This window comes from Urocitellus parryii, chromosome 6 (genome assembly GCF_045843805.1).
Source record: "Urocitellus parryii isolate mUroPar1 chromosome 6, mUroPar1.hap1, whole genome shotgun sequence".
Lineage (NCBI taxonomy): Eukaryota > Metazoa > Chordata > Mammalia > Rodentia > Sciuridae > Urocitellus > Urocitellus parryii.
In genome coordinates, this window is record NC_135536.1 from 47,538,404 (window position 1) to 47,555,248 (window position 16,845).

At 33.0% G+C, this 16,845-nt stretch overlaps 1 protein-coding gene across 9 annotated transcripts in view; it reads right to left on the reverse strand.

Moving 5' to 3' along the window:
* The window catches only part of Ralgapa1 (Ral GTPase activating protein catalytic subunit alpha 1), a 233,008-nt gene that overhangs the window by 108,508 nt on the left and 107,655 nt on the right, over positions 1 to 16,845 (reverse strand). For all 9 annotated transcript variants that reach the window (XR_013343785.1, XM_026414280.2, XM_026414271.2 and 6 more), the window contains 8 exons: positions 15,339 to 15,463; positions 13,723 to 13,939; positions 12,469 to 12,645; positions 11,646 to 11,798; positions 8,225 to 8,418; positions 7,873 to 7,971; positions 7,172 to 7,327; positions 5,741 to 5,869 (listed from right to left, as the gene is read on the reverse strand). Coding sequence is in view for 8 of the 9 variants with exons in the window: in XM_026414280.2 (XP_026270065.2) it covers positions 5,741 to 5,869; positions 7,172 to 7,327; positions 7,873 to 7,971; positions 8,225 to 8,418; positions 11,646 to 11,798; positions 12,469 to 12,645; positions 13,723 to 13,939; positions 15,339 to 15,463 (1,250 nt within the window). In the remaining variant the exon portion in view is untranslated. The remainder of the gene's footprint in view (positions 1 to 5,740; positions 5,870 to 7,171; positions 7,328 to 7,872; positions 7,972 to 8,224; positions 8,419 to 11,645; positions 11,799 to 12,468; positions 12,646 to 13,722; positions 13,940 to 15,338; positions 15,464 to 16,845) is intronic.

Below are 16,845 nucleotides of genomic sequence, written 5' to 3' on the forward strand. Positions count from 1 at the left end.
CATGCTAATGAGGAGAGCGAAAACTCAAATTACTAAAATTCATGATGGGAAGAGAAATATTACAACAGACACTACTAAAATACAAAAGATAATGAGAAACCTATTTTAAAAATTTATACTCCAATCAAATAGAAAATCTCAAATATATCAACAAATTTCAAGAGAAGTATAATCTACTCAAACTGAATCAGGAGGACATACACAATGTAAACACATCAGTTTCAAGCAATGAAATAGAAGATGCTATCAAAACCAACCAACAAAGAAAAGGCCAGAACCAGATGGATTCTCAGCCGAGTTCTACAAGACCTTCAAAGAAGAACTAACACCTATACTCCTCAAATTATTCCATGAAATAGAAAAGGAATAAACTCTTCCAAACTCATTCTATGAGGCTAGTATCAACCTGATACCAAAACCAGACAAAGATACATCAAGGAAAGAAAACTTGTGACCAATATCCCTGATGAACACATATGCAAAAATTCTCTTATTAAACTCTGACAAATTGTATACAAAAACATATTAAAAAGATAGTGCACCATGTTCGAGTAGGATTCAACCCAGGGATGCAAGGTTGGGTCTACATACAGAAATCAATAAACATAATTCATCACATAAATAGACTTAAAGGTAAGAATCATAGTGTTATCTCGATACAGAAAAAGCATTCAACAAAATATAGCAAAACTTCATGTTCAAAAAACTAGAAAAACAGGGATAGTAGGAACATATCTCAACATTGCAAAAGCTATCTAACTAAGCCCAAGGGCAACAACATTCTAAATGGAGAAAAACTGAAAGCATTCCCTCTAAAAACTGGAACAAGACAGGGATGACTTCTTTCACCACTTGTATTCAACATAGTTCTTGAAACTCTAGCCAGAGCATTTAGACAGAAGAAAGAAATTAAACAATACAAACAGGAAAAGAAGAACTCAAACAATCACTATTTGCCAAAAACATGATTCTATATTTAGAAGCAATCATGAAATTCATCTGGAAAAATAAGAGACCCAGAATAGCTAAAGCAATCCTTAGCAAGAAGAGTGAAGCAGGAGGCATCATAATACCAGACCATAAATGATACTACAGAGCTATAATAACAAAAACAGCATTGTATTGGCACCAAAATAGACATGTAGACCAAGCGTACAGAATGTAAGACATTGTCTCTACAAACCCACATAAATAAATATAGGTATCTTCTATTAGACAAAGGTATCCAAAACAGACATTGGAGAAAAGATAGCCTCTTCAACAAATGGTGCTACTAGGAAAATTGGAAATCCACACGTAACAAAATGAAATTAGACCCCTCTTTCATACCCTGCACAAAACTCAAAGTGGATCAAGGACCTAGGAATTAGACCAGAGACCCGGAGCCTAATAGAAGAAAAAGTAGGCCCAAATCTTCATCATGTCGAATGAGGCCCCAACTTCCTTAACAAGACTTCTAAAGTGCAGAAAATGAAATCAAGAATCAATAAATGAGATGAATTCAAGTTAAAAAGCTTCTACTTAGCAAAGGAAACAAACAATGAGGTATAAAAAGCCTACATTTTGGGAGCAAATTTTTGCCACATGCATGTCAGATACAGCACTAATCTTCAGGATATATAAAGAACTCAAAAAAACTTAACACCAAACAAACAAACAAACAACTCAGTCAATAAATGGGCTAAGAAGCTGAACAGGTACTTCTCAGAAGAAGATATACAATCAGTCAAGAGAAATACAAAAAACCTCAACATCTCTAGTAATTAGAGGAATACAAATCAAAACTACTCTAAGATTTCATCTCACTCCAGTCAGAATGGCAGTAATCAAGAAACAACAGGGGTTGGGGGTTGTGGCTCAGTGGTAGTGAAGTAAGCCAATAAAAACCAAAGGCTGAATGTTTTCTCTGATAAGTGGATGTTAATCCATAATGGGGGTGGTCATGGGATGTGTGGAGGAATTTTGGATGGGGCAAAAGGGAGTGGGGAGGGGACCTGGGGTAGAAAAGATGGTGGAATGAGATGTATATCATTACCATATTACATGAATGATTACACAAATGGTGTGACTCTTCATTGTGTATAGCCAGAGAAATGAGAAGTTGTGCTCCATTTGTGCACAATGAGTTGAAATGCACTCTGTTGTCATGTATAACTAATTAGAACAACAACACACACACAAAAAAACAAATACCTTTGACACTGGGGCTTAATTCTATTGAAGAACTTTGAGAAAAGCTAAAGGAAATGTGCTGGTACAACTGGCCCACTGAAGAGTAATAGTTTTCACAAAAAGTTAATAAAAACTGGCACTGGTTTATAAACAAGTCTCTTCTGAGTTCTATCACTTTCACCAGTATCCAAGACTAATAATCTGTGTACACTGATAATACTACAATAAACTTGTAACTTGTTTACTGTCTGTAGTTTGTCTTCCATTTAATCTTTTAGATTAATATATTCATTTAATATTTGCAAGGGACAGGCTCACCATTTCTCTTTGCACTTTAAAATATTTAACTCTTAAGCTAACATAGCATCATAACCTGATCTGCAGCATTCACAACTTTCCAAGATACAATCTAAAGCAGTGCTTCTCAATCTTTAACCAATGGTTCTAACAATCATTTGTGATCTAATTAAAATGCATATTTTGCGGGAATGTGGTACATACATTATCCCAACTATCAGGAGGATGAAGCAAGAAGATTACAAGTTTGAGGCCAGCGTGTGCAACTTACTAAGACTTCATCTCAAAAATGAGATAAAAAATGGGCTGGAGTTGTAGCTCAGCGGTAGAGCACTTGCCTCGTACTCGTGAGGCACTGTGTTCAATTCCCAGCACCACATATAAATAAGCAAATAAAATAAAGGTCCATCAACAACAAAATGAGATAAAAAGGATTGGGTTGCAGGTCTGTGGTAGACAGCTTGCCTATCATGTGTGGCTCCCCAGTATTTTCTATCCCGCAAAATGCAGATTCCGATTGAGTAGGTCTGGGATAAGGTCCGAAAATCTGCACTGCTACTAAGTACCTAGATCGTGTCTAATGTTTCTAATGTGCAGACTACACTTCCAGTAGCAAGGATCTTTAGCACTTTTCTGTTCTGTCTACTACAATCTTGCAGATTAGCCTTTAAACAAAATGTACTGTCACCCTTCTTTGAACACATTTATTATGTCTGTTTACCTCTGCCTGGCATACCTTCCCTTACCTCCATTATACAAATACTATTCATTTTTCAGGAACTTATTCATATGCTTTTTCATTAAAACTGCATAAACTAATAAAGTTCCCAATAATTTCATTTAACAAATTATTTTATATGATGCATAAAATGTGTCATATAATTCTCCAACCATGTGGCTAAATCCTTATAAAATAATCCCACTAGTCAAGCTATTTCTGTTATAGACAAAGAAACTAAGACACAGAGAAATCAAATAACTCACCCTGGGTCACATGGCGAGTAAGCAATACAGCTGGGATATGAACCAGGCAGATTGGCTCTAGACTCCATGCTTTTCATCATTATGCTATGCTCCTCCTCTTAGAACCTACACTATATTTCATAGTTGTTAAAAAGCTTTCCTATCACCCCAGCTGCAGACTATATCCCTTGAGCACACAGTATATCTAATTTATTCATATCCCTCTATATTCCAGACAAAGGAATTGCTATTCTTTGGATGTGGTTCCCCTCACCCCCAAGGTTTATCTTGGTCCCTAGCATGGTGATGTTGAAAGATGATGGAACCTTTATGAGGTGGGACGCAGTGGTAGGTAGTTAGGTCACTGGGTTGTGCCATCAAAAGGAATTAATGTAACTCTCATGGGACCCTGAATTCATTGTCACAAGAGGGAATGATTATAAAGTGTAAGCATGGGTGCCATATCTGCAATCCCAGTAACTTGGGAGGCTGGGGCAGGAGGATCAAAAGTTTGAGGCCAATCTCAGCAACTTACCAAGGAACTCAACAACTCAGCAAGACCCTGTCTCAACATAAAAAATTAAAAATTCTGAGGATGTAGCTCAATGGTAAAACGCCTTTGGGTTCAATCCCCAGTACCAATAAACAAACAAACAAACAAATAAATAAAGTACCAGTCTGGCCCCTCCCTTTGCTATGTCATTTCCCTTTTGCACATACTCCCACAATGATGCCATCCAGTATGAAGTGATCCAGTAAGGGAGCCAGAGCTTTGCTATTTTGGTCTTTCAATCTCCAAAACTGTGAGCTACAAAAACGTTTTTTCTTTACATGTTATGTTTCTTTATATGTTAACTTTCAATCAATCAATCAATACCCACTAATAGGGGCAAGGCCCTGGAAATACCACAATGAAGACAAAATTATTGTTCTTAAGGAACTCAAAAAAGATTATAAAACTAATTATAGCTGGTGGGGTGGCACACACCTATAATCCCAGAAGCTTGAGAGGCTGAGGAAGGAGGACTGCAATTTCAAAGCTAACCTCAGCAACTTAGAGAGACCCTAAGCAACTTTGTGAGACTCTGTTTCAAAATAAAAACAGAAAAGGGTTGGGGATGTGGCTCAGTGGTTAAGTGCCCCTAGGTTCAATCCATACTACCAAAAAAAAAAAAAACAAAAACAAAACAAAAAAAAACAAACAAACAACAACAAAACCTAGTCATAAATACTGGTTTTTCTCTTCAATATTTGGACATTTCCTCTAGGTGATTGCATGTAGTTTCATAGCTTTAAACTCCTATCTACCAGCTTTATAAATTTTAGTCCCAACACCTCCCTTGAGCTCTTGACTTGGATATGCAGTATTTCTCCTGACACCTCCTCATGAATATCTAATACACAGTACCTTGCCACGGCACAAATAGAACTCCTTTCATTCACTCTTAGTCTTTTGCAGCTTTCAAAGATATAATCTATTAAATTGCTTTGCAAGTTTTAAAGTGCTGCCCAAGTATTTTTCTCTTCCACATACACTTAGTTTTTCCAATAGATTTTCAGTTGTTATTTCTCACTTATACATTGCTCCAGGGTGATTCTTCCAAAATACTAATTTCATCAAGTCACTACTTGCTTAAAATATTTCAATGGTTATTCAATCCTTCCTTAGGATAAAATCTGACCTTTTCAGCATTATATACACAGCTAACTGCCTTCGTCTCTAGTACACCATTGCCACCTACATATGAACATATTTCAGTCATATCCACTTCATTGGCATTTTCTCATGAGCTGTGTTTCATTCAGCTCCATAACTGTGTGAAAAGAAATTCTCACACACAATGTAGAGTGGGGGCATTTTCCTGGGTTATCTCATTCATTTTTTTCCCATTAAATATTTGTCAAATAAAGACTGAATACATTCAATTTGATCAACATCATGATTTGATATTATACACACTGTATAATGATTATTCCCTACTGTTTCTTACTTATCTTTTGATAGCACCCAATGAATGCCCTTTCTTCACTTTCTTCTTTCCCTTAGATTCTTACCTGTTTTGCTTATCAGATGTTACCCATTTTTACAGCCAATTCATCAAGTAATTTTAGTGATTTCTTACACTTCAAAATTTCTTGCTTACATTTTTTAACATACAAGGATCTAACCCAATTAAAACTGCAAACTTTGCTCAATATCAGCTTGTTATATTTTACCCACAACAGTTCTTCCTTTGTGGCTCTGTTAGTTGAATCCTGCTTAACAAAAGCTTGTTATATTATGAAGAAAAAATAAATAAAAACTTACATTAAGAAAAGCTGAAGAAGCCACTCTACCAGCTGCTACAATAAAATCCATAATAAGCATTGTGGCACCAGGCAAACCAAGTGAAAAAAATTGAGGTGAGCAGTGCTTGATGATTGTATTGACAATATCCTTAGAATAAAGAAGGAAAGGGAAAAAGAATATCACATATATAATCTTGGGTACCAGCTAATCTATATCCTTAAACATAAATAATATGTGAAATAAAAAAGTAATAATTGTACATTGGATGACTAATTGGAGACTAACTGAATTCTTCCAAAAAATACATAAACTTAAAACAAATTTGTTTTAACTGACAAAGCCTATGACATTTTTTTCCACACTAGATAGCAGAAAAGGCTTGTCACTTCAAGGGTTAATGCCTACACATTATAAAACTGAACAACAGAGTAGCATCTTCTGCTACCTATTTGTCTCCAACTGATAACTTTCATCTCTGAACCCACATGACCTGCTATGTGGCAACTGTGGAGATTCTCTTTTTTTATATAGAGTCCTTAAATGATAGATGTTCAACTTTGGAAATCTAGAAGTGGGTACATTTAAAGGGAATGTTCCTGGTTATTCATTCACTATGTCTTTGGCATTTAGTATGAGGATTCAGTGGATTTGGTCATATTATTCAATTTAACTTATTTTAAACAAAAGCTCTCTCTAGTAACTAATAGTGTCATTTAATTTGAGATATGTTTATAGGGTTAGAAACTGTTATTACTTTAGATTAATGCTAGAAGTGTTTTCAGAAATAAATATAATTACCTTCTTTTAATATTAACAGTACTCTCGTAGTGACCTACAAGTCAAGTTTCAATCACATAAGGATAAAAATATTTAATTACTGTGACTTGTAATCTCCCATACTTTTTAGTATTACAGCCAATATCAAGACTCCTGAATAATGTTCTGGTTATATTTATGACTATTTAATGATTATAACTGATACAACTGCAAAGTCAATATAATTGTAACCATGTCACTATAATTGGTGGTAATAAGAAAATGTGAGTAGAAAAAAACAGCTCTGACTACTGTAAGATGAGGTGAACAAATTCATATGCTTCAAGTATCAACTATCAATTATAAAATGTCTAGTAATAGGGACTATGGGGCATCACAGAAAGATATTGTCAATTTAAGCAAAGAATGGTTTAACCTCTTCAAAAAGTAAACTAGTTGGTATAACATTAAAGTTGGAGGAACACTCAAATCAACCCCCTAACCCATAAAATGGCTTATTTTCAACCATGCTTTAAGAACAAATAAGGTCTTAAAATGGAATCAAACTCTATATAAACTGCTATATACAGGAGCTAGTTTTAATTCTAGATCTTAAAAATCAAAAGTTAAACAGAATTAAGAATTAAGGATAAACAGATAAAATAATTTTTTAGAAGGCATATATATATTTACCTGATCAATATGAAGTAACCCACAATGCATTATATTGTAGAAATGTGTTAGAAAATCTCTATTTGGAGATACATCTTGTCTTCTTTTCATTGTATTACAAATGAGCTTATAAGCATGTAATTTACCTTGTTTATATTTATCAGTCAACATGGTTGCCTAAATTAAAAGATCAGTTTTAATACTCAAAAACAAGTATTGTTTCTTAGATATTTAATTGAATATAGCAAATAATATATCTGTTTTCTTTTATTTGTATGTTGGTTTAATTTCTTTAATAAACCAAAACTCGGGGCTACTGAGACTACTATTATTATCCAAAATGTTATAATGTAGGGGTGAAAAAATCACAAAGGTTTCCACTTAGAAAAATACCTCAAATTTCAAATACTACTTTTAAAAAAATTAAAACTCTGAATATACACAGCATATTCTGTCACACAACTGAAGGTCTATTTCTTACTTAAATACAATACAAATATATTTTTCTATATTCACTTTTGCTTTATTAAATAAACAAAAACAATGTATCCTATAATTCTGGCATGCCTACTCTCCTCTCTTAAATAATGCTCAATGACTTCCTAAAAATACTAGCTAAAAACTAAGTGCTTTAGAAGATCATATAATAGTTCAAATTTTATAAACTGTTTCAAACTTATTAAATGATAATTTAAAATTAATATTTTATATATTAAGCTTACCTTAAAAAGCCAAGGTGTAAGAATTCTTAACGGAGGAATCAAAACTGGTGGAGAAGGGGAAGTCAGGTTATCTGTTGAAATGCCGAGGTTATCTCTAATCTGTAATTTTAAAAAAAAAAGGGGGGGACAAGACTATGAAAACTATTTTCTCTTTCAGTTTGCTTTACCTTAAACTAAAGTTCAAACTCAGTTTCAAAACACATATTTAACTATAGTTAAGTGACTTCACCATGCTGGATACCAGTTTATCTATAGGAAGGTGTGGTATAACAATGTTCTCTAAGCTTTTTCTATTTCTTAATACTTTATTTTTCTTGTCTTTTTCTTTTATATCCTTTATTGTCTTTTTTACCTTGGCTAGATTCTGCCAAAGTTCACAGAGGTAATCAAAAACTTGAGCATGTATTTCCGGATCCATAATGGCATTGACATCTCCCAAAATGCCTAGCATTCTTCGCCACATAACAGTAGCAACATCAGCATGCCATCCAGTGAGAGTACCCCCGGCCATCACACTACAACATTCAGATGGAAATTCACTAATTTCTATAGAAAAAAAAATACAATTGTGTTAGTAATTTCCAGAGAATTGATAGCAAAAACCAAAAAGAACTTAAATTAACAATCTTAAATATCTACAGAAGTGAATAAAAGAAATGTGAATGTACCTAAGTTTTGTTTTTTCCTGAGAAGGTCAAGACCTCACCAATTCATAATTCCCTATTATGGCAATAATTACAATAGTGCTTCTAACTAGATATACATATGGATACCACTCACTGGGCAAATACCAGATGGAGAAATTTCTTTGATATATACATTAATTTTCACTTTTATCTAACAACTCCTTCATGTTATTTCATCAAGTTAATAGAAAATCTCAGGGTAAAAGTAGTTCTTAAATGAAGTCTTCATAAACCTATTCCTTGTAGTTAAAACTTCCAAAGAAATATATTTATGTGCTTCACAATGAAGCTATTCCTAACATTAAGAGGTATCACAATGGCATGAAAATGATAATTTTATTAAAATTCAAGGCTAATAAAAACCACCATACTTCTTTTACCTATTAATACCGGCAAGATCAAAAGTAATAAATACATGGTCCTCACATCATTTCTGCCACTGATTATGTGTTAAACAAGCTGATAACTTTACAGAGTCTATACTTTCTCATCTATAATATGGATGGTTTAGCTAGATTATCATTATTGTCTTCTAGCTCTAAAAAAATACATTACTCAATATATGATTTGTTCTTCTGTTCAATGTATAGAACACCATTAAAGGTCAATAAAGATTCCAATGCATCTAAAGAATTTTGGGAACTAAAAATTTTGCAGAACGAAATAATCATAAGTTTATGATTTTTTGTATTTGATAATATCCCAATCTGTTGATAATTTACGCTAAATTCACTCTTAGTATATCCTTTATTTGCAATGCTTTAATTTTCTCTCTGCAGGTAAAGTATACAGTAACTGACTGTATTATTGAGATACTAAATAATTAAGGCTGGGGTTGTAGCTTAGTGGTAGAGCACCTGCCTCACATGTGTGAGGCCCTGGGTTTGATCTTCAGCGTCACATAAAAATAAATAAGTAAAAATAAAGATACTGTGTCCATCTATAACTAAAAAATATTTTTAAAAAGATACTAAATAATTAATATTTCTCCATAATAAAAAATAAGCTTCTGGTGTAAAGCCACTAAAACAGAATATAAAAAACACTGACATTCTAACCATTGTTATAATGCCTTTCTATTTTACAGTACCTTTATAATATAGAAGTGAATCAACTAATTTGTCTCTAACTTATTCTTCGCAAGTAAAGCTAACAAAATTTTTAAACGATTAAAAGGTAAGCAACCGCTGAGTGCAGTGGGGCATGCCTGTAATCTCAGCAGCTTGGGAGGATGGGGCAGAAGAATCGCAAGACTTAAAGCTAGCCTTGCAAAAGTGAGGCGCTAAACAACTCTATCTCTAAATAAAATACAAAATAGGGCTGAGAATGTGATTTAGTGGTTGTGTTCCCCTGAGTTCAATCCCTGGTACCAAAAAAAAAGGTAAGAAATGATGCCCCAATAAATTCTGGATGGAGTTGTTGGTGTAGGGTGGCTATAAGAACACTGTAGGGACAACTGAGGATATTTGACTATGGAACAAAAAAACAATAAAGTTTCAATGTTAAATATTATGAATGAGGACATTCCACTGTAGTTATACATAAAATGAACACTTAGCACATATCACTGAAGTATTTAGATGTGAAGGGTCTGCTATCTTGAAATTCCCTCTTAAGTAGTCCAGCAAAGGAAAAGGAAGGCACATATACATATTGTGTATATATGTTCATATGTGTAGATTCAGATAAAGAAAAAAATATTATTAAAAACTAGGGAATTTGTGAGGACTTATGGGTTTTCACTTTACTAGTCTAAATTAAAAAAAAAAACTTCTTTGTAGTTGTAGATGGATATAATGCCTTTATTTTATTTGTTTATTTTTATGTGGTGCTGAGGATCAAACCCAGTGCCTCATGCATGCTAGGCAAGCGCTTTGGCACTGAGCTACAGCCCCAGCCCTATAAGTTTAAAATTTTTAACAAACAATTAGGGGGTACTATAAAAACAAATAAAAACTTGAAGGTCAAAATAAGGAAAAGTTCAAAATTAATCCACAAACTAGAAAAACAGAGCTATGTGACTGCACATTAAGGAATGAGCACCTTAAAAAAACCAAAGAAGTTATTAAACAAACAAACCAACAAACACACAGGTTTAAATTTCTTCCTTTGGTCAGAAAATAAATGTGTTGCATTAACAATAAAAACTGACTTTTCATAGTAGTTATTACAAATATTTCATCAACTATGTCTTTGACTAAAGTTTTTGGTACATTTGCAAAATGTCTATCTCATACTTGTAACATCATGCAGGAATTAGTAAACATAACTTTTCTTTTTTAACTTGCAGTTTCTGAGGTTCCCCAAGTCACTTTTTAAACATTTTTTAAAAAATGTTTTTAGTTATAGATGGACACAATACATTTTTTTAAATGTGGAGCCAGGGATTGAACCCAGTGCCTCACACATGCTAAGCAAACGCTCTACCACTGAGCCACAACCCTGGCGCCCCCAAGTCACTTTTTAAATATATACTTAAAAATATTTGGACTGTCTACTTTTTTAAAAAATATTTTTTAGTTGTAAAGGGATCTTTTATTTATTCATTTATTTATATGTGGTGCTGAGGATCGAACCCAGGGCCTCACACATGCCAGGCAAGTGCTCTACCACTGAGCCACAACCCCAGCCCAATGGACTGTTTACTTTTAAAATTTAGTTGAATACCCACAAAGTCAAAAATCAATTAAAAAATTATTGATGATCAAAACTTTTGCACTGAAAGCTTGATTAGTAAGCAATAATACTCCAGTGAGTCAGTAGGATCTTCAAATATAATATTAAGAGTAATGATACCAATTATGTATTTTAAATTTTAGGAAACAGCACTGTATCAATAAATAACAGAACATAAAAATAATACTATCACTAAGACTATAATAAACTATGATAAAATGAGTAAAAATCAGAATAGATAGCTTTCTTTAAAAGCTAGAAAAAATGATATAGTAAAAATTTCTAAGAGTCAGAAATGTCTGAACATTTATAATAATCATACATAATCAAATTTAAGATGACTTATTTTAGATCTTTTAACACTAATGTTTTGAAAGGAAAAATGGCAAATATCTAATTTCCAAGTATTGCCTAGATCATCTGGTGTTTGAAGAACAGAGTGGTGGAGTTTCTCATCAAGCTGTAGATCCTTCTGTTCCATGTGGTCTATATTCAATGTAGAAGGGGAAGGTGTCTGTGACCTGGATCCCACAGCTGAATGGACTGGAGAAGCACTTTCTGAGCCTGTAAGTATAATTTCATAAAATTACCATGAAGTGCTCTTCAATACCTTTCCCTAAGACATAATACTTAAAATCCCAATAACAATACTTCAAAAGATTAAGCATATGAACTGGCCAAGGTTAACAAAACCATTATAATGTACAAGCTTTTGCATCTAGGTACCCCATCTCATACTACCGTAGGACTAACATAAAATCAGAGCCATCAGTAAAAATAAGAATATCTACTCCCATTCTTATCCCAGCTATAGAAACTCAGGTACCTAGGATAAATTAATACTGTATAGAACTACTGATGGTAGTTGTATAGTGCTGCTAGTGCTAGGCAAGTAGTTAAAACATTAAATCTTTTCTTTCTACTTTAAGCTTTTTCTAGCAGAGAAATATTAATATTTTAGATTTGACAATAGCCAAATTTTACCCTTTTGTTATTTCTTTCTATACAGCAAAACCCAATGTAAATTAAACATGTGTTTGTGTATCTTAATTCTTCAAAACTAGCACAATGAATGACTAAAAAAGTATATACAAAGCTATATCACTTGTATCATATATCATAATAATCATATAATCATATCAAAATCATGAATAATCATACATGATAATCATATGAATGATAATCATAGGATCCATCTAAACTCAATTACAACATATAAAGGTGATAAATTTACCAGTAACTGTTGCAACTTCAGCAGAGAAAGCCTGTTGATTGAGACTGCTTGTTTCAGAATCTATATGAAGTGTGGTTAGACTAGCTACTTCCTGCTCTTCAGCACTTTGATGATGGCCAGAACATGAATCCACATCAACAGATGATGGAATTCCAGTGTCAGCTCCAAAGCCAAAGTCTATAAGGAAGAAAGAATATATGAATCCCAGTTATAAAACAAAAATATTTATATAAAAGACAGCTGAATCACCAAAAAGACCAAACATTAACATTTCCCCTAAACATCTATTTATAATTTATTGTATCTACATAGACACGATATGTCATGACTATTCTTATTCATGTTTTCTGCTGGGTAGTAACATAATGTTTTTCAAACATTTTATAATCTCTAGCACAGGAAATATACAAATTATACATATAGGATAAAAATCATCTTTCTTTTAAATCATGTTTTGTCTGGAATTAATATACAATCAATCCACGAAGGGAGGAATTACATAATTCGCCAATGCATCTCCTAGCTCTTCACAAAATTGATTGCCAAGGTTTTTACTTTTTCTTTTTAATTTTGGTGCCAAGTATAATAGAAAATAATAGCAGAATAACTATGTGGTAGTGATACAGTAACAAGCTATATCACTGATGTTATTTTCTTTTTTACCCAGGAATTGAACTCAGGGGTACTCAACCACTGAGCCACATCCCCAGCCCTATTTTGTATTTTATTTAGAGACAGGGTCTCAATGAGTTGCTAAGTGCCTCACCATTGCCGAGACTGGTTTTAAACTCGAAATCCTCCTGTCTCAGCTTCCCGAGCTGCTGGGATTACAGGCGTGTGCAACCACATCCAGCTGATGTTATTTTAACATAAAACAATAATTCAAGAAATGTTCTGGGTAATGTAGCACTGCACATAACTGGTCAGTGGTTCCCAAATATGACTACATGAAATAGTAGTAAGTCATAACCATAACCGTCCTTTATTTTAATATAAAGTTCATCTGGTCTTAAAATTATAATTTGTTTTTGAAAGGGCAGAATTGTTTTTTAAATGCACTTAGTTTGGCACTTAGTCTCAACCTAAGATGATTCCCTAAAACTTCCTTTGGAATTTCACTGGAAAATGAAATCAAAATATGCAGGATCAACTGCCTGAGTAACTTTGGAAAGGAAGATGACTGCTATATAATTCATAAGTCAGTCTTGAACAGACAATACAAAACATACTACTCAAATGGTAAAAGATACTTGCTGTCGAATTTTCGGCCATCATATTGGAAAGCACTGAAAGAATCCGAATGACTATCTGAGCTGATAAGATCACTGCTCCCTGCACTAGCAGGAGAAGTCCATTCCGAAGGCACACCAGGGTCATCAATAGGGCGCATCTGATTCTGTTTGTTTAGAATATCAGGGAGGTCTTTGGGAATTTCAAGGCTACCTGGACTACTTCCTCTTCTTGTCATAGTCTAAAAATTCAAGAAACATTTAAACATTAAAAAAAATGTATTCTCATTAAACATCTGAAACCTTTAATTTCCAAGACAATCATCACATTCAGTTCTGAGACTTAGGGCCTACAAGAGGAGAGGGAAACATACTCATTAAGCAATTTATATAAGGGCTGGATCTGGTGCCTACACCAATGTTGATCTACCTAAAGCAAAGCTTCAGTAAGATCCATGCAGTAAATTCAAATTAAACAGAATTAAGAGTGAAGTATTTAACAGGAAAAAGCAGCAGTAAATAGAAGAGAGAATGGGTAAGAAGGAAGGATGATGTCTAAAAAGTCATTCTATAATGATTCTACAATGATTTTTACCCACTCAAAAAAAAAAAAAATAGGGGCTGAGGTTGTGGCTCAGAGGTGGAGCGCTCATCTAGTGTGTGCGAGGCCCTGGGTTCTACCCTTGGCACCACAAAAAAATAAACAAATAAAGGTATTGTGTTCAACTACAACTAAAAAATAAAAATTAAAAAAAAGAAAAAAAATAAACTTAAAAAAAGATAAGTCACCAAAAATTTGAAACTCAAATGTTGTATGACCAATCCCATACATACTCATCCTCCCTGAACAATTAAGCATTATTAGGAATAAGACATTGCCATTATTTTCAAAATAAAAAAACTTTCAAGTCTATTCCAAAGTTATCTGGAATGATTAAGCAATATTTGCATTATGAAAACCATGGGAGGTGGGCCACTTGACCTCTAATGTTATCTTTCCTATTGACATTGGCAACTGGCACCAAGGTGGGACCAAGTAGGGGGAACTAGGAAGGTAGTGGCTTAAATCTACTATTTGAACAAACAGATATTTCAATATTCTTTTGGTGAAAACTACAAGCCTGCTTGTTTTATATCTCTGGATTAAAAAGTATTACAAAAATGTAATTATAAAAACCTTAACTTAAAAAAAGGGTTAAGGTGAAGCTATTCTTTTTTTTTTCCTCTCACCTTAGATTGGGTAGAGAGAAGTGATGGGAGGGGAGGGGAAAAAAAGGGGAGGGGATGAGGGGAAAGGAAGGATAACAGAATGAAATAGACATTATTATTGATGTGTGTATATACGTGACCGCATGAGCAATGTGATTCTGCAACCTGTACACTCAGAAAAATGAGAAATTATATCCCATCTGGTTCAAATGTATGATATGTCAAGGTCATTGTACTGTCATGTATAATTAACTAAAACAAATAAAAAATTTAAAAAAATTTTTTAAAAAGGTTAAATATGGGAGAAGGTTGTTTTAAAAGAAAATTTCCACATATGCATTAGATGCATATATATGTACACAGATAAATATATTCTGGTTCTCTTAAGTTTCCTGTCTGAAACCAAATAAATAAAATAGAAATATAACTTACCGAGGCATTACCACTTCGAAGTCGTTCTGCTATAAACTCATCCATCAGATCAGGAACATTAGCACTGCTGCTGCCAATATCACTATTAAGAGGAGGCAGTTTGGAGCTCATGTCCTCTTTATTGACTAAAAGCAAATAAATAACTATATATAGTGAGGAAAAATTTAACTGCACTTTCTAAACTCAAATAACTCAAAGTACCTATGCCATATCAATTATTTTGCCAAACATGCACTTATGAATAATTTTCCTTCTTTTAGATTTAATTTTAAGAATTAGTAAATTGATATTTATTTTATTCAACTAAGCAGATGTTAGTCAATCTTCAGTATAACCTTAAACAGCAAGAAAGCTTACAGATAAGCACTAGTTGAAGTCAGGTTAATATTGCCTTTAAAGAAACTGGTATATTTATTTATCTATCTTCCTGCCTATGTGTTTCTATTTAGAGACTTAATAATTTATTATTTTCCCCCAAAGAATATTTGCAAGAAATATATCCCTTCAATCTATGCAAATCTCAATGGGACACAAGTACATTTAAGTTTGGATATTTATAAATAAAAATTCTATGATTTTCATAGAATGTTATTTCTATCCACTAAAAAAAATCTAATTTTAGTACAGGAAAAAGGATGTTCATCTTTACAAAAGCTTAAAAAATTATACAAATCATTTTAATTATTTTAAATGACTACATTATGATTTATATTACAAGAAAATTTTAACTTTGGAAACTAACTTACTGAAAGTAAGATGTTGTCTATGTCACTGCTATTGCTATTTGAAATTAATCTCTCTGAAAATGAAAAGCAAATCAGCACTGTTTATATTCTTACAAAACTACAAAGCATTTCAGAATAAGAAAATGTACTGGTCAGAATTCATTGTGAAATACCATTGTCTTTATATTACTGGCCAGGCTTTGCTAAGCTGTCAAATACTGCCCTCAGGTGGCATTAATGGCTCAATGCAAGATGCATTATACAGCGTTGTTAATCATGCTAACAAAACCATGTTAAAAACAAATAAAATCAAAACCAACCTTACTGCTGAAAGTTAATTTTCTATATCTTTTAAGTTATTTTAACTTTGAATCAAGATAAAACAGTTCTCATAATCTTGCTTTCTTTCTGTAATCTGTCCACAGAGGTTCCATAATTAAATTAGGATTAACTTCATGAAACCTTTATGCACATTTAAAATGTCAGAAAAAAGAAAGTAATGATAAGTGTTTCAATTACATGACGTGCATTCTATACAAATGAATGCAACACTAAAAGCTTACAGCATGTTTGGAAGTGACTTAAAAATTATTAAATTCATTTTGAAAATTAACAAATAATTTCTTCGTCAATGACCCGTTAACTATATGTAGGTGTTGATTGTAGGCCTTAATACTTATTATGTTATTAGATGTCAAAGTAATTTTCACCAAGAAAAAATATAAAACCACATAATTCAACAGTAAAAACAAATGAACCCAATTAGATACAGCTAGTGCCCT